The following is a 23,059-nucleotide window of genomic DNA, read 5'->3' on the forward strand; positions in this document are numbered from 1 at the left end:
GTAACATGTTGAGTTTCTGTGTGTTAACATGTCTTGTTGTTGTTGCTGTTTTAGTGGTTATATGAGAACATTACATTATACTTACAAGAGTTTAATGCTGTTTCAGAAGCTACATCCAGTCAATTCCAGAAAATGTTATGATGGGTTTGAGATGAGATATTCTTCATGACAGAGATGCACATGCAGGGTGTTATAAGACAAATAGAATGGTTTATCTTTTTTGTACCATTATCAACATTACATACAGTATAAAACTAAAAAGAAGGTGTAGGTTAACTTGATATTAAATTAAATGAAACTACTTTATTACATCTCAGCAATTAAATTAGACAGAACATGTAAAAGAACTCCCCATTAAAACGATTTTTGGGCTAAGATGCATCAATGTAAAAATCAAGGTTTGTATATATCACAGAAAATTAACCAAACTGAAAGTGGTAATGCATAGCCAATATTGCCCAAATTCCACAATTCCACATTGGGCTGTCAAACAAAATAAGGTCATTATGACCGTGTGACATATACTTTAAGATAAATGCTATAAAAAACATTTTAGTTTTTAACCAAATGAAAACAAGAATTAAATCTCATGATCTCACTTTTTTACATAAATTAAAACAAAAAACATAGTATTTTTAATGCTGCAAGACTCAAATTAACATAAATTAAGTTTAACAATATTTGCCCAACTATGTTTAACAGAATGCCTACTTTCATTTTGTGGCGATAGGGATTATGCATGCAAAGATAACCCTGCAGTGTCGTGTTTGAACTAAAGCTGCACAAGAGCTCATTTAACTGATAATTTAAACATTTGTCAGACGTTCTAAATACAACTACATTGAATATATTTTTCACCTGGGCGATACTAAACAATTTCTTTCACACAAAGTTATGTATGTTTTAACAATCATATTATTTTGATTATTAAACAAGGGGTCCAGGAAAAAGGCAAGGCCAAATGTCTGTCCATATCTAAGGATTAGTTTACATATGATCATGATATCATGTAGCTTTACTGTTTTATATTTCAGTATTTATTGAATGTAAATCTCAGTACAGGTCTTGGATTTTAACATGTGTCTTGACTCCATTATGCATTAGCCTCTACTGAGTCTTAGTTACAATAGAAAGTTAAGGTCCTAGATTTGCTTCTTCATTGCACAAGATAATCATACTGCCCAGTGTCATGCTTCCACATTCCCAGTTTTATCCATGCTCAATTAGACATTACAGTGTGAGTTTGTTCTTACTCTGAAGGGTGTATTTACTTATGTAGTGTGGAATGTTTAGTCAGGCAGGGAATCAGTATCTGACATCCAATTACTTCTTATTTTTGAGCAAAAATAAATGTGTTGTTTTAAGAATAAGCAAAAACAATTGTTTTGTGGTAGTTTTATAAGAAAAGCAACTTCAAGCATAACTGACAGATTAAAATTATTAGTTTAATGTTGCTAAATTATTCATGGGAGTGGTTTGTTATAAAACGATGAACATCACTCTTCAGGTCCTATTTTTGTGCTCTAATGCTCAACAATGTGATTTAGGCTATAAATAATGTACAACCAGGGTATTAGCCGAATATGCTGAGCATGCACTTGTGTTATTTTTAAAATATCTTGTGTGGGAAGGTCTCTTGCTTATGCCACATAAATAACTGTTCTTAGGTTACTGTTTATCTGGGTCTGCTACCTTCAAATGTCCTCTACCTTTTTTTCATGACAACAGCCTCTACTATATCTCTTCTGCAGTCAGGTGCAAACGTATTTGCATAGTGACACAATTTTATAGCTGAATTATAGCTGAAGATCTACACTCCACTGCCCAAACACCTATGACCCTGTATATGTCTTAAATGTTCTTATAACATAATTATGTCATGTTACAAGAAATTACATAACTTCATGAGAAAAAAATCATCAGTTAAACCATAAAGAACACAATCATGTGTTGTTTTCATTATTTGTTTAATTTCTTATCCATTCACATACATTTGAGGTTTTTCTCATTAGCTCATTAGCTTTACATCACATGGCCTCACACCCTCTGTTCTGCAGTATCGTGACTCAGCAGGGATTCTGATTACATTTGTTGTAAGGCTAAACATATGCTGAGCATTGCAAAACATTATCATTAATTCTCAGTGAGAAGGCATGTGATTTTATGAACTCAGAGACAGAGGGAAAATCCATGAAGAGGAAGAAGGCCACAATGCATGCAGAAAACGGTTCAGTGTGTCACTAATCAGACATGTCAGACATGATAAACACACACACACACACACACATATAGAAACATTTAATGACAATGCCACCTACCTCCAGTAGAGGGCATTAAAACTCTTTGCTATTCATAGGACATATCCTGCAGAATGTACATAGAGTACCATGACCTCACAAAGAACAATCTGTAGACTCAGGACCGCACAACGCCCGCAAAACATATCCATTACTATATTCAATGTGCTATGAATGATTGATATTACTTTATTGATATGTGTAATTTTATTGATATGTTTTATCCATCTGTTTAAAGTGATTGTATTGCCACTTTTAAAATGAACAACAAAAAAGGCTTGTTTATATAATGGTACACTAATTTAGATTATAACTAAAATAAAGATTTGCATCTACAACAATTTCTTTTTCTGAAGGCCTCTAATATGGTGCATCTAATGCAACTAATAAGGTGCACCTGATTATAAGTTTAGGCATCAAAGACATTTCTTCTTTAACTGTTGGTTAGGGTTTTCAGTGGTGCAGCAATGGAAGTTTTTCCTTAATGGTCCATGAAACATTTTCAGAGATGTGGACACCCAGAAACCTGGAGCTGGAGATACTACCTTGGCGCTGTCAATTTTGGAAGGACTATGTGTAGCAGCCTTTGATCTTCCAGTGGACCACAATGACTTAAGAGGTTAAGGGGGTAATAAAAGTATACTTTGCATTTCATTGTAATGTTTAATGAATGTCCAAGAAAACACGTTTCAAGGCAAGCCATGCTCATTAACATGGAATCAGAGGTGGCAAAGGAGGCAGTCAATTTACATTGTCAAGGGATATAGGCAATTATAAACACACAACTCTGCGGAAATTAGAGCTGACGTTTCAAACACCTCCATAAACAAGCCACGTCTCTTGAGATTTGCGAACTTCTTAAGCAGGTTAGCCTCACAGACTTTGTCTGCAATAAATTAAACCAGTAAGAAGCTGCTATTATACTTTTGCAATTATACATTTGTTGTTTGTTAGTTTCAGTTAGTTTTTAGTGCCAACATTTTTGCATGGTGTTTTTTTGCTTTTTTATCTTTGAAAGTGTGAATATAATAATATTTTTTATTACTTTTTTTTCTTTCAGAGGTCAGTTCATCTTCTACTCTAAGTATTTAAAGTAACAAACACAAAAATAACACTAAATGTGATCTGAGAATTATGTAATTACCCACAATAGAAAAACACAATCTAATTAAACAATCTGTGCAATGGCAAGAAAGTGTGCTTAATCTTTATCTTAACATTAGCATTTGCTCTGTAACATCAACTTGAAGTTGAAACACTAAGTACCATATGTAATCTTGTTTATGCTGGCTTATCCTCTCTCAAACATATCCTGTAGTCCGGGGCTGACTGTCCAGTAAGATACAAAGGTCAACCCTCAAAATCTATTGAACAATAAGAAGTAATTCAGATTTTTCAAAATTGGTTGGTCAAAATTCCCAAAATTTCCCAAAATTTCTCCAGTCAAACATTTTATTGGTCAGTTGTTGTTTTTTAGAACTCTTATTATTATTGTTCACATGAAAACAAAGACCAAGCCTAATAGTGCATTCATTTTAAGCATTTGGAGCATGCTTTAAGGGCATGTGTCTTTTCGGGTTATCTTTTGGAGATTTGTAACAATTAATGTTATAAAGAAACATTTTGACAGATTTTTAAATAACCATATAAAAGAGGTTTTCCTTGTAAATGAATAACCATGCAAAGAATAATGCATTTAAATGGTTTGTTGAGTTGTAATGGTTCTACATTGAAGCATTCCTAAACTACTAAAAGATTCCTTTTTAGCGTGCGGTGCTTTTTAAAACAGGAGTTGTCACAAAGCAGCTTTACAAAGATCCAGGGATGAGCCCTTAGTGAGCAAGCCAAAACTCCCTTTGAGAAAAAGGAAGAAATCTTCAGAGTAACCAAGACCAAAAAGGAGAACCAATATATGTATCTTATCACAACCTCACTTGGAGAGTTTGTGGGAAAAGGACCTTGGAATAAGTATATAAGTGGTGACAATTAACAAAAAAAAATATTTGGCATGACCTATATCAGACTGCTCCTTATCTACTCACAAAATACTTTTTTTGACAAATGTGTTAATAAGATGTATCTTACAACAATTCACCTTCAAAAAATCTTCCAAATTATTATAGTTTATTTTTTCAATTGGAAATTGGAAATGGGGTACATATTTACATTGTTTTTGGTCAAGATACATCTCATGAATTTGAGATAATATTTGAAGGTTCACTTAGCTCTTTCTCCAACTCATTTTCTTTTGAATTCAGATACAGAGTCTGTACTTAACTGTAAAACAAAATAGTTTTTAAGAGTCCTTTGCAAGAAATGTATTCTACTTTTATAATCAACCCCACAAGTTCTATCTGTTTCTGGTTAACCCAGGTTACAATAGTGCTTCCATTGGAGATATAGACATATAACGTGCATCAGAAAATGCATAGATTCTGGCAGATTTGGCAGCTGTTGATATCTTATTTTGTAGAACAACAATGAATGAATCCATTATTTGAATGATTAATTTGATTTTTGTAACTTGAAGCATTATTTAGCCAGGCTAAAGTACAGACTCCAGTCAGTGGAGTTACTTGTAAATTCAGTGCTATAAACTAAGCATCCCAAAATGACAAATGACAGAGAAGTCTTTGTTCTGCCTTTAAAATAAAACTACTAGAACTATAGAACTATAGATGTCATGTAAATTAAAATACATGTAAAACTGTATTGTTCTGATATTGGTTCTTTTACTTTGTAGTTAAAAATAAATTAGCCATGTTAGTTAGTTAGATAGATAGATAGATAGATAGATAGTTTTGTGCTACAAGCCTTTACTGACAAGCTTCTGACACTTAGGCCACAAAAGAGCATTAGAAAGATTAACTCAGGATCTGACTTCTGTTCAACAACCTGCCCAAGCATGAAGGATTACAGGCTTACATAGCCGTAGCGTCCATGGTACTATCTGGGTTCCCAGAAACACCTCTGGCCACTCTCTGAGGTTACACTGTCTATACTAGTGGATAAAGTACAATCATAATCATACAGTAGTAAATAAATTATACAATAGATAAAGATGCAATAACAGTGTTCCTCTGACTCCACCTGTGTATCTGTGTATCTAAATGATTGCTATACTGTTGAAGTATGAAGTATGAAGAAATACTTTCTATAAAAAAAACAAAAGGTTCTGAATGTTCTTCTATGGCAGTACTCTAAATGCCATTTTGGCACTTTGCCTTTGATTGTTTATTTCTTTAAATTTAGCTATATTTTTCATAATCCATGTGTAAATCAAGCTTCTTACAAAAGAATGTGTGAAAGTACTCCTGCAGCTCTTCAGAAAAGCCAAGGCACCCTCTGCTCTGGTCAACACTAAGTCTATTAACTGAAGCTGAAGCTTACTCTCACAGTTACCCACACAAGAATTACTTACTGGTTTTACCGGTAACAAGCACACATGCACATACTAAATAGAACATGACCACTATTAACTACCAGCATAAATCACCCAGAATGCTGGGGTTAATGCACATAAAACAAACAAACTCTGAACAAAGCTCTAAAACATGAACCACATGATGTTAACAATCTGTGAATAGTGTTATCCTATTAGGTAGCATCAGAAGCTAATCTAGTTGATAATGATATGGTGATTATATTATCATCAAAGGCATGTAGTGCTTTGTATCAAAATACTTCTGCAGTTTTACGTTTGTTTTGTTAATTACATTTTCTAAGTGAAATGAGTGCTCATCCCTTACAGAAAACACAACTATTAACAATCTCACCTGTGGGTTTGTGCAGATAAAGGCATAATGAGGAAAACAATTTCCAGAAAAAAAACATCGGATTAAGAGAGCAGCTGCTAAAATGCCATTATAAAGCAGCAACAGATATTTGAAGCTGCTGGTGCCTCTGGAGTTTCGCAAACCTCAAGGTGTAGGATCCTCCAGTGACTTGTGCATAAACCTACTATTTGGCCATCCCTAACCAGTGCTCACAAGCAGACAGGGATGCAGTGGGCCCAGACATACATGAAGACTAATGGCAATTTCCCAACAAAGCGACTGCGACGTCAGCAATGAGGTGGAGTCACGTATATATATATATATATATATATATATATATATATATATATATATATATATATACACACACACACACACACACAAATGACCAATTTTTGGGTATTTAGTTTAGACTGTACTAATGACTGAGACTGTGTAATGTAACAAAGTTGTTGTAGTTGGAAGGCTAATTGTGAATGGGCAGTTGGCCAATTTGTGCCTTTAGGCTCAGACGGGCTTTACTTGATTCTGGAACGGTGCAGCAAGGACCCGTCTCTACGTGGGAGAGGAAGCACATCCACTTCGTCCGTGTTTTTAAAGACTTTTCTAGAAAAAGGATTTCGTTGCTGCGTGAACGCTTTTCAGAAGACGACGCGGAAAACATAATCGTTTGACCTAAGACACAGAGAGCTGTTGGAACAAAATGGAATTACGTTGGAATTTCGTGCTAATCACCCGCTTTATGTGCTGTCCAAAGGACTAAACTAGTATGTTGTGTTTACCCTGGTAAGTTTCACGTAGTTTTTGCATCGATCTTTACTGTTGCCTTCTGTTATCTTAACTTGTGGGGTATGTTTATAGAGCCATTCATCCCATCTGTTATAACGTTTCAAGGTTAGCAAGTGCTCTAATATTATACTTGATATGATCTTTAAGTTTCGTATGTAACCAAAATTGATAGATCGATAGATCTTTTAAATGATGGACATAGCCAGTACAGCCAGTTTCATTTTGTTAACAGAAACGTTATATATTGTTATTCACTGTAAGATGAATTTCCATTGTTAAAACTATTTATTTATGCAGAAATTATGAAAGATTGGTGTTCCCAATTAATATGTAATATATTACAAGAAAGCAGACAAAAAAATACTGCAGCTCAACCAAATAGGCAAAGCAGACAGTTTTTTCCAATTAGCAACATACGCATGTAGGTATGTTTTGCTATTTTATTTATAATTCTGCATAACCAAAATAGTCACATTGCTTCATTTACATTCTTAGCTCAGTTTCCTGAAGTTTACTGTCAGTTCATCTTATAATTTTAAAATCTTCTAGCTGCCAGTACAATAAAACAAGAAAACAAGCATTTAAAGCTAGACATCCGAAGAATTTAATGTCTCAGAGAAAACATACAATACTACTTTACAGAGATATTATTGTCTTTACAGTCAAAGCAAACCACTCCATTATTTGGTTTAGACGTCAACTTTTAAATAAAACAGAAATGCAAAAAATTCTCTGGTAGAAATCATCCTAGTTGTGAGTTGACTGCAGAAATAAATATATGAAGGAATGTATAAATATACAACATACAGAATACAACAATAACATAAACCTGAGCCCCACAAATGTCCAACATTTTATCAATGCAGTCATTCAGTTATTCGATTGTAGTCCTCTGTACCCTTCTTAAGTCATCTTGGGGTTGGTAGATAATGTCATCAGGTCAATATTTAATTTTGTGATGCTATGAAAATGAGTTGCATCTGAAACCTAAGTATCATATCTGTGGTATGATGTGCTAAATATATGCATTTAAAAAGTTGGTAACTAAAGCAAATTAAAATAATAAGATATAAACCTTTAAAATATAAAGGTTTATCAGCTTGAAATCTCTGCCAAACCGCTTAATCATCAATCCCTCACAGATCGAGTCAAAGGGTTTAGCTGTAAGGATTTTTACTGGGATTCAGAGAAGAAACAGTATAACCAGTAAGGGCTATTTATGTATTTTTCACGATAGTCATTGCTCCATTGAGTGATTTATATTTAGTAGAATTACTATTTCTGGTTGCATAAGACTAGTGCTAGAATACTTACTAAGTTAAGAAACAATCACACAATCAGACAATATAATATCCTGTATCAAATAATGTTGGAGAACATGTTGGAAATTGGTAACTTTTTGGCCACTGGACAAAGGGATTTGTAATAACACCACCACCAGTACATACTTAAAAGAGCTAAGTGAAGCTACCAGCAAACCAGATGGTTTGTGCCCAAGTGAGGAGCTGGTATATGACCATTTTAGGCAACTATTCCTCATTGGTTTTGCAGGATGTGAGGAGTGATATTTTCATGATGTATGGCACCCACAGTGAGCATATGTGTCATAAATGTAGTTTTTTTAGGAACTGAAGAAAGTCTTGGGGTAGCTAAAGATGCTTGGGTTTCCACACCAGCACATGTCTTACAGGACACAAACATTTATTAGGGTCCAAGGCAAATATATAAAAATTTGGAGATAAGTTGATAAGAGGAGGGTGTCCTTTTGACCAGATGTATTCCGTTCTGGTCTTTGGAGGGCTGGTGCCCAGTACACGTTATTTATTTTGTGTCAGAAAGATCCAGCCCAAAGCAAGGGTGCATTTTTGCATTTACTTGGCTTGTTAAAGAGAATTTGGATTCTGGTATCAGTTCACTGACTCAAACCCATCTGACTATACTGATGTCTTCTCAAGTTATCATCTTGTGTAAGCACTCTTGTGGGTCTTGCAGGGCTATAAATGGACATAATTTTCAATATTTTCTGACAGTGCACTGTAAAAAGAAATGTACAGTTACTTGATTGCTGCAATTAGCTTGTAAGTTGCTGTAGTATAATGCCCAGTATGCATAGTGAACGTTTAATAACACTACCAAATACTGTCATTTGTATTACATTAATAATCACAGTCCTGTAACCATTATTACAGCAATGTACAGCACTATATTTGCTATCCTTTTTTATTACAGCAAATATTAGAGTACTTTAAAATGCATTACTGCATTCATTTTACACTGAAAATTAAGAATGTGGAATTTGAAAAACTTAGGTACTAAATAAAAACTAAAAAAGTGAAAAAAAAAATCTTTTGGAGATGAAATTAAGTAAAGGTATTTGAGTATTTATCAATTTGACCCATTTGAGTCATCATTAAAAGCCAAACTATTGCCATTACCTTTTCCCTTCTGAAATTTGAAACAATGTGTATGAACATATGTGAGTAGTTTAAGTGTTTGTGTATGTAGACCGCTGGGAGCAGTGCTGGTTGTGAAATGTGACGGCCGCAGGAAGGAAGGACCTGCGATACCACTCCTTCACACACTTGGGGTAAAGCAGCCTGTCACTAAAGAAGCTGCCCAGTGCTCATGCATGGGGTGGAAGCTGTTCTCCAGCATGGATGCCAGCTTGGCTGTCAACCTCCCATCTCCCACCACCTGAACTGGGTCTAAGAAGCATCCCAGGACAGAACCGGCCCTCTTTATGAGTTTATTCAGTCTGTTCTTATCTGCTGTCGAGATGCTACTGCCCCAGCAGACTCCATAAAAGATGGGAGATGCCACCACTGTGTCAAAGAAAGTCCTCAGGAGTGCTCCATGCACCCCAAAGGACCTCAATCAGAGTGTAGCAGTGTTAATTGACCAGTCCAGTTTGTTGTTTAGATAAACACCCAGGTATTTATAAGAGTCCACTCTCTCAATGTCCCTACTCTGGATGTTCACTGATGGAGGGGGGGTGTCTGCATCTGCGGAAAACCACCACCAGTTCTTTGGTCTTTTAGAACAGAATATGTTTTTTATCATTTATATGTTCCTGCTACTGAATTCTGACAGTAACCACAGTATAATGCTGTATTTAGGTTCTACAGTAAGAATTTGTTCATTATGCAGTAGTAATTCTGTGAAAACTACAAAAATGTGTTACAGTGTAAATTAGAATATATGTGTCATAAAGATCACTTGTCCAAACACTTAAATATGCTTAGGTCTCTCCACATCAGTGAAGTCTGAATATTACATTTGTGAACACTAGAGAAAACATTTACAAGCCAGGAAAATGGCTTGTGGTGACCAACTATCATTCTGAAGTTACTACTTTTCTGCTATATATATATTACCTTTTATCTACAACGTATATCACATACACCTCCTTCAGTGAAATGTGGATTTCTGAAGGCAATATTACATGGATCAAGTGAATGCTGAAGTGGAGATAATGGTAGGAAGGAAAATCTTACTGTGGTCAAATGACAAGTGAATTAAGTAGGTGGGGCTCCCTTTTCCCAATTTTGGAGTACAGTAACAACGTACAATCATCTAAGCATTTTCCACTCTTAGCAGTTGCTTATTTGAATGCTTATTTCATAGCATGAAAACAGGTTGGTGGCAGGTTGTTCAGGAGCTACAGAGGCAAATTAATGGTTCAGGGATATGTCGTTGAGATCTGGAACTGATGGTCATGTTGACGTAGGAGCTGTGTCTGTCCATGCCAAAAGTGTCAGAAATCAAGTCTTACTTTACTTGCTTGCAAACTATACTTCATTTTCAGTAACATTGTTATTAGAGCTAACCAAAATGATCAATTTAAGTGAACTATACTTCTGTGGATTCCTAAAAAAGATTGATACTGTATTTATATTTAAACACAACATGCACTGTTGGAAAACTTTCTTCACATGGATTTGCAGTGTGCTTGCCACTGGACAATTGGTGGTGTCAGAGTATATAGAGTATACTGTATGTAGTTTACTCATATTGTAGGTTTTGTGGGGGCCTTTTTTTATTATCAGGATCATTAATAAACAATTTTACTATTCTTTCCACACTTCCCACTATTCTTACCACATTTCTACATAATAGATTTTAAAAGGTTAAAGATGAAAGGTTGCATTGCAGAACTTTATGACTCAGATTTTTTAAATATAATGTTGATAATGGTAACAAAAGAAAATACAATAGTCACAATACCTCTACATCATTAATGTATGAAATATGTTTTTTATGTTTTTTATGTTTTGAATAATTCTGTTTGGCAGAATTCCCCTCTTATACAATGCATGATGACTGTTCAGCAGTTTTACCTAACATACCTGGCATGTACAGGTGTCTACCTATGGGAGGAAAATAATTCTTAGACATGGCATTTTTCAGAAGCAGAAGATAGATGAATGTGTTCTGCTTCTGACAATCAAATATTCAATCAATAGTTAGTGGGCAAAATAACATAGGCAAAATACTCCTCTAACAGTGGTAATCTCACAAGAGTTCCACCAATTCAAAAAACAAGAATGCATTAACCTCTTTACAGCAATGTATTAGTGCTTAGGGCCATTTTTAGAGCATTTGTCAGTCAAATGTCTACTTTTTAAGAATGTTTTCAAAAAGAGGCATAAACATGTTTTGCATTAAAGCAGCGGCAATTGATCTATACAGTATACAGTATGTCCTTTTTAATGTTGCTAGTTTTAGTGTGCCTAAAGTGGAATGTCAACATTAGAGTGCAGACGGCTTATACCCTAACACAGCTTACTTTCTTGGAAGACAGCAAACTGATCCTCTTAACATCTAAGATGTACTGTGTATTTTTAGACTGTAAACGTGCAACTTTTTTGTTCCTAATACAGTATTTCTGTCCACGTGTTGTACTTTTTCCGTCATTTAAAAAGCAAAATGCTCTTAAAGCATATTTTGAACAATGTTTCGAATCTACATATGCATAGGGACGTCATAGGTTCACACTTACACAGTATGTGCTTATTGTAGACACTATAAATAGCACAATAGTACAATATAGTAATATAAATACACATGTTTGTTATTTAAGACAAATGCTTTTACTGTGAGAAATAAAGGTGCACCACCAAGGTCAAAGCAATATAAATGTTCCCTCAACAGTACAATTACAGTCCAATTGTGTAAAATGAATGTACACATTCATATTACTAGGAGAAAGGTGTATATGTATACCTTTTCATAACCTGTTTTTAAATAGAAAAGTAACATAAAAAGCCACAGAGTCAAGGCACAGATAGGGGTTAAGCAGTATTGTATAACTGAGGTACTGAATAAGCACAATTGAGAGTTCTGCAACAATTATAGTTTTAAAGCTACTTGTGATTTATTAGCAGACTATTATCAGACATACTATTATCAAAATTCATTATCAGCAGTTCTATATATTTAGGTTATATTAACAGTTGTTTTGACACCTGTATCTGTATGTTAACTTGAATCAACAGCTGTTACGAATATTTCCTGTGCAGTTAGAGGTACAGCAGAAGAGAAGATGGCCAAAATCTGCACGGAGCAATCATACACCACCCGCAGGTCTGCCTTTACTCCGGAGCCAAGCGCTAAGTGGACTGATGGAGAAGACAGGTTCGATCACTCACACAAACAGAACATTCATGTTTAAGAAGAATTCTTTGAGCTTATCCAATTAAGCAACTTACTTACTATTGTATGCAATATAACGCATACAACACACAGTTGCAGTTGAAATTATTCAGTTCCCATTTATACATTTACAAACTTTGAACTACAATTAACCAATCAATTTAAGTAGATCAACACACTTATTGACACCAGTGGTTTCTCCAAATACATAATACATAATACATAATACAACACATAATAGTTGAATTTCTAATGACTAGTTTTAGAATGCAACCTTTTAAATAGAATCCCTCATAAGTGTCAAATCAGGTGTCAAATCAAGGGCTTCATTAGTTGCATCAGGTGTGCTTGAGATAAAAAACATCAAAGTTTTTCGACTGTGATGTTTGATTTAATATTAGAAATATAATCAAAGTCAAAGTTCAGAGATCACTGCCTTGCATAAACATTGAAAAGGATAAAAAAGATAGCAAAAGCTGTATGTTCCAGGATATACAGTTGGAAGCATAGCTTGCAAGTTCAATGTTACAGGAAAACTATCTGGATGTGACAGAAAGATGAAGCTATTACCAGCATCCACCAGATTACTGAGGTGGCAGGTGCTGAAAAACCCTTAAGTTGTGTAAACTAAGATGTCAGTTTACATAGTAAGGTGCATAGAAAACTCTGAAGGTTTTCATGCCCGTACATCTCTACTCACTCAAAAGTATTTTCAGTTCCAGTATGCTTAAAACCATATAAATAAGAAAAGACATTTTGGGATTCTTTTCTGTGGAGCAATGAAACAAAACTGAAACATTTTGGGGCTATGGATCAGCAATATGTTTGGAGAAGGAAGAATAAAGCATACACTGAATAGAACATCCTACAATGCCTACAACAAAGCATGACAGTATCTCTGTAATTCTCTAGGGTTGTTTTAGTTCCTCTAGCACTAAAAGCCTGCAGCATGTGGATGCATGCAACACTTGTCATGAAGGGGTTGAATAAATCTAAAACTGCAGTAGTCATTTAAAATAGCACTGTTGAATGTGGAGAAAGCACTTGTCATACTAGTTGCATTGAGCTATTGTTCTTGTTTAAATGGTTTATTGCAAACAGCTTAAAGTAAAAAAATTCTAATAAACCTAATTAGCAATGGGCGTTGATGAAGTTGATTGGAACTGAATGAGTACTCTATCTGATTGTGCACCTCCCACTGTTTTGCTGCAGGGATCACCCTTCACAGGGAGCTACTGGCAGGTAATACTGTTTTTTTGTATGTGTATGGAACATGACAAATTGTCATTTCTAATTATCATTTATATTCTGATGTAAATACAAACTAATCCATTAACTAGTTTTGTATATAATTACATTTTATGAATGGAATCATTAAAGGTGCTGATCATATGTCCACCTTTTGTCCACCATGCTAAAGTGGCAACATAAAAAAATAGAAAACAACAGCCTTTTAATAAATTAAGGAATCTTTGTTTGTGGCTGCATTCTGTTATTTTGCACTTGTGATTGATTCAATTCAAAGATGTAATGCAGAAAACAATATTTAAAAATAATGAAAATAATACATTTTACCTCAGAATATCCAAGTTTGTTCTGACACTTGGAGGTTGGGTATCACATGGCAAACATTCGGCGAGCACCTGTTCAATTGTGGATGGTTCTAAAGTTGTGCCGGCGAGGGAAGACGGAAGCTTAGACAACAAGAATGGACAAGATCAACTCCACAGAAGGAAGTAAGTAAGACTGATATAGGCCCCTAACCTTAATAACTAGGTGTGTCACCTTAAGTAGCAGCAGCTGCTACAACAACACACTTTCTATAATTACATGTCAGTTGTTTACATCATTGTGGAGGAATGTTGGCCCATTCTTCTGTGCAGAATTCCCTTGAACTGGCAACAATGAAAGTTTTGGAAAATGAACTGCCTGTTGGTCACAGCATCTCAGTGGGGTTTGAGCCAGCACTTTATATAGGCTATTCTGAACCTTAATTTGATTTCTTTTGAAGCAGTTAGATGGACTTGGTCTTATGCCACAGATCATTGCCTCTGTAATCATCATCTACTTGTCTGCTTAGTCCAATTCAGAGAAGTGGTGGCAATAAGGCACGCAAATAAGAACAGATTGACTGGTAAAACAAGTACGGGGGCAGTGGTGGCTCATCGATAACAGGGTTGTGGGTTCGATACCCAGGCTTGGCAAACTGCCACTGTTGGGCCCTTGAGCAAGGCCCTTTATTTTCTCTGCTCCCGGGCGCTGGAGTTGGCTGCCCACCGCTCTGGGTGTGTGTGTACTCACTGCCCCTAGTTCACTAGTGTGTGTGTGTATGTTCACTACCACAGATGGGTTAAATGCAGAAGACACATTTCGCTGTGCAGTGTACACTGTACAGTGACAAATACATGCACCTTTACCTTTACTTTGTTATGCGGCTCAGCTCTCTCTTCACCAGTGTAGTCCAGTATCGTGACCGTGTTACTGCACTCACCGCACTTAGCCTGTGATCAATCTAACAATCCTTCCCACCACTCTTGAATAAGACCTCAATAAAGTCCTCCACTTGAGGTAGGTTCACACCTGTACCAGAAGGGGGCATGTTATCCTTTTCTGAGATGCACCTCATGTCCCTGACTGCACCTTGCCATCCTGTCCATGAACATCACAAAGAGGAGCTGAGAAAAGACACAACCCTAAAGAAGTCCAATGCCAACACAAGCGTAAATTAGTGCAGAGAACACTGACATACTCTAGATGTAAACACCCCAAGGATGTTTTATTATTGTATTACAATTGGATCACACAAATTTGGAGGTGGTCAGAGATTGATCTTGTCCACATTTAACACAAGAGTAAATGGAATGTGTTTTTTTGTGATCAGATGAAGTCAGGCAAGTGGATATAAGTGTGTTAAAGCTACTGTCATTTTCAACAGTCATAAATCATTGTAAAATCAACCTGCTTACCCCAGTGCACAGCACGTTTCTAAAACACAGAAAAAAATCAATGTTTGCTGGTGATACCAGCCATATGCCTACTTCTTTAAGCTTTGTTTAAACTTCAATGTGCTAGTTTAAGTTACGTGCTCAACATAAACTTCTTGCTCATCAAAACAGCGCAGAAAAGTTCTGTTTTGTCATCCGTGCTTCTTAAAATTTAACCACCTCTTGGCTCCACAGCAGAATTACAGTGGGGAAAAGTATTTAGTCAGTCACCAATTGTGCAAGTTATCCCTCTTAAAAAGATGAAAGAGGACTGTAATTGACATCATAGGTAGACTTTAACTATGAGAGACAAAATGAGAAAAAAAATCAGAAAATCACATTGTCTGATTTTTAAAGAATTTATTTGCAAATAATGGTGGAAAATAAGTATTTGGTCAATAACAAAAGTTCATCTCAATACTTTGTTATATATCCTTTGTTGGCAATGACAGAGGTCAAACGTTTTCTGTAAGTCTTCACAAGGTTGGCACACACCGTTGCTGGTATGTTGGCCGATTCCTCCATGCAGATCTCCGCTAGAGCAGTGATGTTTTGGGGCTGTCGGCGGACAACACAGACTTTCACCTGCCTCCAAAGGTTTTCTATGGGGTTGACATCTGGAGACTGGCTAGGCCACTCCAGGACCTTAAAATGCTTCTTACGAAACCACTCCTTTGTTGCCCTGGCAGTGTGCTTGGGATCATTGTCATGCTGAAAGACCCAGCCACATTTCATCTTCAATGCCCTTGCTGATGGAAGGAGGTTTGCACTCAAAATCTCACAATACATGGCCCCATTCATTCTTTCATGTACACGGACCAGTCGTCCTAGTCCCTTTGCAGAGAAACAGCCCGAAAGCATGATGTTGCCACCTCCATGCTTCACAGTTGGTATGGTGTTCTTTGGATGCATTCACTCTCCTCCAAACACAACGAGTTGTGTTTGTACCAAACAGTTCTACATTGGTTTCATCTGATCATAAGACATTCTCCCAATACTCTTCCGGAACATCCAAATGCTCTCTAGCAAACTTCAGACGCGCCCGGACATGTACTGGCTTAAGCAGGGGAACACGCCTGGCACTGCAAGATCTGACCTGGCGGCGTAGTGTGTTACTGACGGTAGCCTTTGTAACGTTGGTCCCAGCTTTCTGCAGGTCATTTACTAGGTCCCCTAGGTGGTTCTGGGATTTTTGCCCACCGTTCTTGTGATCATTTTAACCCCACGGGCTGAGATCTTGCGTGGAGCCCCTGATCGGGGGACATTAGCAGTGGTCTTGTAGGTCTCCCATTTTCTGATTATTGATCCCACAGTAGATTTCTTCACACCAAGCTGCTTGCCTATTGCAGATTCAGTCTTCCCAGCCTGGTGCAGGTCTAAAATTTTGTTTCTGGTGTCCTTCGACAGCTCTTTGGTCTTCACCATAGTGGAGTTTGGAGTGTGACTGTTTGAGGTTGTGGGCAGGTGTCTTTTATACTGTTAACGAGTTCAAACAGGTGCCATTAATACAGGTAATGAGTAAAGAAGAAGTTACAGGTCTGTGACAGCCAGAAATCTTGCTTGTTTGTAGGTGACCAAATACTTATTTTCCACCATTATTTGCAAATAAATTCTTTAAAAATCAGACAATGTGATTTTCAGATTTTTTTTTCTCATTTTGTCTCTCATAGTTGAGGTCTACCTATGATGTCAATTACAGGCCTCTCTCATCTTTTTAAGTGGGAGAACTTGCACAATTGGTGACTGACTAAATACTTTTTTTCCCCACTATAGATTAAGTAAAAAAAAATCCTCCATTGCAGTAAAATAGTGCTTTGCAGTTAAATGATGCTTTGTTGAGCATTCTATAGAACCTTACACACCAAATGCACCAATTCTTTTGTGCCAATTATTCACACATCAGATTTGTTTCGCAACACGTGTATACTTATGAAGCCACGTGTATACACACCATAAAGCGGAATTGTGACAAATGTTTATTCTCTCTCCACCAATCACAGCTCTTTTTTGCCATTGGTATGGTAACACCCAACTGTGAGCTGCAAACTGCTTTTAATATAACTCATCGTGTTTCCTCCTCACCTGTAGCGCTGCATCGCAAAGGTCTATTTAAAAATAGTTAATGTGCCTCTGTGCTGTGGGTAAAAGACCACAGTAAGTTTATGCTTATTTATCGCTTGATGAGAGCAGTATTATAGAGTGTGTTTCCTTGCTGTTTAGCAGTAGTCTTTCACAATATTTAAAAGAGCTGTTACAGGAAAACCATGTATTGTTCCACTGCATTGTACAACCCCTACAGCTCCTCTAAACTGCAGCAGGAGCAGGAAAAATAAAAAGAAACCGCTGTTTACAGAAAGTAAAGGGTGGGCAGTAATCAAGCTTGGTTGTGTTTAGTTCAACTGATATACAACTAAATCTGGTTAATAATTAAGTAACTAAGAGGACATATACTTTTTCACCCTGAGCTACTTTGGGTTGGAAAGCTTTCTTCAAAATGACTGCTTATGGCTGTATTTATATACACACGTGGACAAAATTGTTGGTACCCCTTGGTTAATGAAAGAAAAACCCACAATGGTCACAGAAATAACTTGAATCTGACAAAAGTAATAATAATTAAAAAATGAACAAATGAAAATGCGACATTGATTTTGAACCATGCTTCAACAGAATTATTTTAAAAAGTAAACTCATTAAACAGGCCTGGACAAAAATTATGGTACCCCTGAAAATAATGTGACCAAAGGGACATCAAGGTGTGTCCACTAATTAGCATCACGGGTGTCTACAATCTTGTAATCAGTCAGTGGGCCTATATATAGGGCTACAGGTAGTCACTGTGCTGTTTGGTGACATGGTGTGTACCACACTCAACATGGATCAGAGGAAGCAAAGGAAAGAGTTGCCTCAGGAGATAAGAAAGAAAGAAAATTATAGACAAGCATGTTAAAGGTAAAGGTTATAAGACCATCTCCAAACAGCTTGATGTTCCTGTGACTACAGTTGCACATATTATTCAGAAATTTAAGATCCATGGCACTGTAGCCAACCTCCCTGGACGTGGCCGCAAGAGGAAAATTGATGACAAATCAAAGAGACGGATAATATGAATGGTAACAAAAGAGCCCAGAAAAACTTCTAAAGAGATTAAATGTGAACTTCAAGCTCAAGGAACATCAGTGTCAGATCACACCATTCGTTATTGTTTGAGCCAAAGTGAACTTCATGGGAGACAACCAGACTGGAATTTGCTAAACTACATGTTGACAAGCCCCAAAGCTTCTAGGAGAATGTCCTATGGACAGATGAGACAAAAATGGAACTTTTTGCCAAGGCACATCAGCTCTATGTTCACAGACGGAAAAATGAAGCATATCAAGAAAAGAACACTGTCCCTACTGTAAAACATGGAGGAGGCTCTGTTATGTTCTGGGGCTGCTTTGCTGCTTCTGGCACAGGTTGTCTTGAATCTGTGGTACAATGAAATCTCAAGACTATCAAGGGATTCTAGAGAGAAATGTGCTGCCCAGTGTCAGAAAGGTCATGGGTCTTGCAACAGGATAATGACCCAAAACACACAACTAAAAACACCCAAGAATGGCTAAGAGGAAAACATTGGACTATTCTGAAGTGGCCTTCTATGAGCCCTGACCTAAATCCTATTAGGCATCTTTGGAAGGAGCTGAAACATGCCATCTGGAAAAAACACCCTTTAAACCTGAGACAACTGGAGCAGGTGCAGAAGTCTCATTGACAGTTCCAGAATCATTTGATTGCAGTGATTGCCTCAAAAGGTTGTGCAACAAAATATTAAGTTAAGGGTAATTTCTGTCCAGGCCTGTTTTAATGAGTTTATTTTCTAAATAATTCTGTTGAAGCATGGTTAAAAAGCAATGTCTGACTTTCATTGGTTAATTTTCATAGCATTTTTATTTATTATTACTTTTGTCAGATTCAAGTTATTTCTGTGACCATTGTGGGTTTTTCTTTCATTAACCGAGGGGTACCAACAATTTTGTCCACATGTGTATGTGTTAAGTAGCATAAGTAAGCCCTTCAAGTAAGTGCTTCATTTTATTCATATTTTCATACACTAATATGTTATTGGTTCCATCTGCTTTGCAGCTTGAATAAGAATGCCAGCCACTGGCCTCTCGCTATGCTAAATATGAACAACTGCAACAACACAGATGAGTAAGTGCATTAACTATTGTTTTATACAAATCTTGTGAAATGTAACATGTACTACAAAAATAAATCATAACAACTTCCTTAAGCAAAAAAGACAACAAGGAGATAAAGAAAGACGATAAGAAACAGGATGAAAAAAAGGATGAGAAGAAAGAAGAAAAGAAGGATGACAAGAAGGACGAGAAGAAAGATGATAAGAAGGATGAAAAGAAAGATGAAAAAAAGGATGAAAAAAAAGATGACAAAAAGGATGATAAAAAAAAGGAAGACCCACCGTGAGTAGCTGGACCTAATGGTTATAGAGATTAGAGAATATTGCATTTTGGTGGTGCACAAGATAGATAAATCACTATATTAACATTTGTTTTCAGAAAAGAGTCTTGGATAATGGACCCCGCCTCTGACCTGTACTATCACTGGCTAACTATTATAGCAATACCTGCCTTCTACAATTTGATGATGCTTGTCACCAGGTAATTTTAATCTTTTTCTTTTTCTATCACAAAATGTGATGTATTTGTAGACAATATTTTACACAACAAATGTCAGCAAGACATTGACGTGCATCTTGCACAAGTATTTAGACCCTCAGCTTTTGAGACCCCTCAGTAATATTTGCTTTTATGAAGCCAATTGGTTATTTTGCCAGGTAGCACTAATTATTTTGAACCTTTTCTGAACCTGAAATATGGGATTCAAATGTAACTTTACTTATTGTTTCAGAGTGTTTTTTTTTTACTGTAATGTGTATTTTTAGAGCCTGTTTCAATGAGCTGCAGGATAGTTTTACCATGATATGGATTGCACTGGATTATTCATCAGATGTCATCTACTACATTGACACTTTTGTGAGATCCAGAACAGGTAAAACCTGTAGCATATTTGTGCATATAGTGGTTTCATTTTTTGCAAAAAGTGCATGCAGTTATTTATTGTTTGTCTGGATATTTATGTAAAATATTTTATCAGGTTTTCTGGAGCAAGGCTTGCTGGTGAAAGATCATAAGACATTATGGGAACACTACAAAAAGACACCACAATTCCGATATGACCTGATATCCATGATACCAACAGATGTGTTGATGCTGCATGTGGGTGTAAACAATCCTGAACTAAGATTTAATCGTTTATTTAAAATGTCTCGGCTATTTGAGTTCTTTGACCGAACTGAGACAAGGACAAACTTTCCCAACATCTTCCGGATTGGTAACCTTGTACTCTATATATTAATTATTATTCACTGGAATGCCTGCATCTTTTTTGCTATTTCCAAAACACTTGGCTTTGGGACAGACACGTGGGTCTACCCCAACATTAGTGATCCCGAACATGGCCGTCTGGCTAGGAAGTATATCTACTGTTTATACTGGTCCACTCTTACCCTGACCACCATCGGAGAAACTCCACCTCCTGTTAGAGATATTGAGTACTTGTTTGTTGTCGCTGACTTTCTCATTGGTGTGCTCATATTTGCTACCATTGTTGGTAATGTAGGTGCCATGATCTCCAACATGAATGCTTCACGTGCTGAATTCCAGGCCAAGATTGATTCAATTAAGCAGTATATGCAGTTCCGTAAGGTCACTAAAGATCTAGAGGCCCGTGTTGTCAAGTGGTTTGACTACCTTTGGACAGAAGAGAAGACCTGCGATGAAAAAGAAGTGCTTAAGTACCTCCCAGACAAGCTAAAGGCAGAGATTGCCATAAATGTTCATTTGGAAACACTAAGGAAGGTGCGCATCTTTCAGGACTGTGAGGCAGGACTGCTCATTGAGCTAGTGCTCAAGCTTCAACCACAGGTTTTTAGCCCTGGTGACTACATTTGCAAGAAGGGCGACATTGGCCGTGAAATGTATATCATCAAAGAAGGCAAGCTAGCTGTGGTAGCAGATGATGGAGTGACACAGTTTGTGGTGCTTAGTGATGGCGCTTATTTTGGTGAGATCAGCATCTTGGGCATAAAAGGCAGTAAGGCTGGAAACCGTCGGACTGCCAATATCCGGAGTGTTGGGTATTCGGATCTCTTTGCTCTCTCCAAAGATGACCTAATGGAGGCCCTGACCGAATATCCAGATGCCAAGAAGGCTCTTGAAGAGAAGGGTAGGGCTATTCTGATGAAGGATGGCTTAATTGATGAGTCAGCAGCCAAAGAAGCAGATGCTAAAGACCTAGAGGACAAGGTGATCATGCTTGAGACAAATTTAGAGGTGATGCAGGCTAAAATGACACGCATAACAGCAGACTGGGCTGCCAGCCAGGGCAGGATCAAGCAGAGGATCAGCAACATGGAAGCCAGAGTGAAAACACTCAGGGTGGATGACTTGTCTGAGGTAGTGGAGGATAAAAAGAACTAGTAGTTCTGTGAAGTATTACTTTACAGTAGATTGCAAGGTTGGAACATGAAATACACATCTCCAATGTATGTTACCTACAGGTGTAGTGTGTCAGGTATAGAACTGTATTTTAAGTGAAAACTTCTCAAAACGTTCTGCTACATTGAAACAATACCATTACTAGTTTCATGATCTTAGTGATTGCAAACAAATGTAGTTATCTGTTTAGCACTCTCACAGATGCGTACTGCTCACATCTGCTCTCAGGGGAAAGAAACTATGGACAGAAAAATTAGACATTCAACATTCTTTTAGACAGAAACTGTGTGTATCTTAAGCAAGGATGATATTGTTTAAATAAATACAATGTAAATAAATTGTACAGGCAGTTGTCTTTTGTCTTTGTACATATAATTGTAAATGACATGTACTAAGTGTCTTTTTCATCAGAAGAGGAGCAGAGAGTCTCGGAAGAATAATTACTTGTTGGGTTTCATTAGCAGACATGTCCACTGTTTGTATATCACACTAGTGTCTGTGCTTTTTCCATTTGCATGTCATGCAGAATCCTTCATTTGTTATTATCACAGTAACAAGCACAGTAACTGAACAAAATGTGCTGTTAAAAAAGTGGGCGGTACCTTGGGGTTTGGGGGGGGGGGGGTAATATCTGAACAATATTCTTTTGTGCTATAATAAAACCATATAAACTGCTGGGTTAGTTTATTTCCCAGAATCTGTTTACCATCATATAACTCATATAGATATTAAATTCACATTTTTCTTAAGGTGTTTTTATTAATATTCAAATAACTAGTTATGTACACTATTTTAAGAGAGATTTTATGTCACTTTTCTAATGTTATCATCCATTAATTGCTAGCTAGCCTAGTCTGTGTGCCTGAAGGACATTTACATTTAAGGCATTTAGCAGACGCTCTTATCCAGAGCTCTTATAAGTGCTTTGCTATTTACCCAAGAAAAACCTTAGCTAGTTTGAAAAGGCTAAAAAGTTTAGACACTACTAAACACAGTAA

General features: G+C 36.7%; 1 protein-coding gene across 2 annotated transcripts; it reads left to right on the forward strand.

The window, feature by feature from the left end:
* The first annotated feature begins 12,404 nt into the window (after positions 1-12,404).
* Positions 12,405-22,043, forward strand: LOC140535822 (cyclic nucleotide-gated channel alpha-3). 2 transcript variants are annotated; one of them, XM_072657344.1, is made up of 8 exons: positions 12,405-12,496; positions 13,727-13,756; positions 14,095-14,250; positions 19,624-19,692; positions 19,776-19,964; positions 20,061-20,162; positions 20,447-20,553; positions 20,659-22,043. In XM_072657344.1, the coding sequence occupies exons 1-8, from the start codon at positions 12,405-12,407 to the stop codon at positions 22,041-22,043; spliced, it is 2,130 nt and encodes a 709-aa protein (XP_072513445.1). The 2 variants fall into 2 exon arrangements, with proteins under 2 accessions (XP_072513445.1, XP_072513446.1); XM_072657345.1 differs by lacking the exon at positions 13,727-13,756.
* Positions 22,044-23,059: the final 1,016 nt, after the last annotated feature.

This window comes from Salminus brasiliensis, chromosome 15, assembly GCF_030463535.1.
Source record: "Salminus brasiliensis chromosome 15, fSalBra1.hap2, whole genome shotgun sequence".
Classification (NCBI taxonomy): Eukaryota; Metazoa; Chordata; class Actinopteri; order Characiformes; family Bryconidae; genus Salminus; species Salminus brasiliensis.

What these genes read in the sequence shown, in the direction of transcription:
- LOC140535822 (XM_072657344.1), top strand. Translation starts at nt 12,405, where the DNA reads ATGGCCAAAATCTGCACGGAGCAATCATACACCACCCGCAGGTCTGCC. An exon ending in TCACAGGGAGCTACTGGCAG is followed by an intron (nt 13,757 to 14,094) that starts GTAATACTGTTT and finishes ATTTTACCTCAG; the next exon opens with AATATCCAAGTTTGTTCTGA. An exon ending in TTTTGTGAGATCCAGAACAG is followed by an intron (nt 20,554 to 20,658) that starts GTAAAACCTGTA and finishes ATATTTTATCAG; the next exon opens with GTTTTCTGGAGCAAGGCTTG.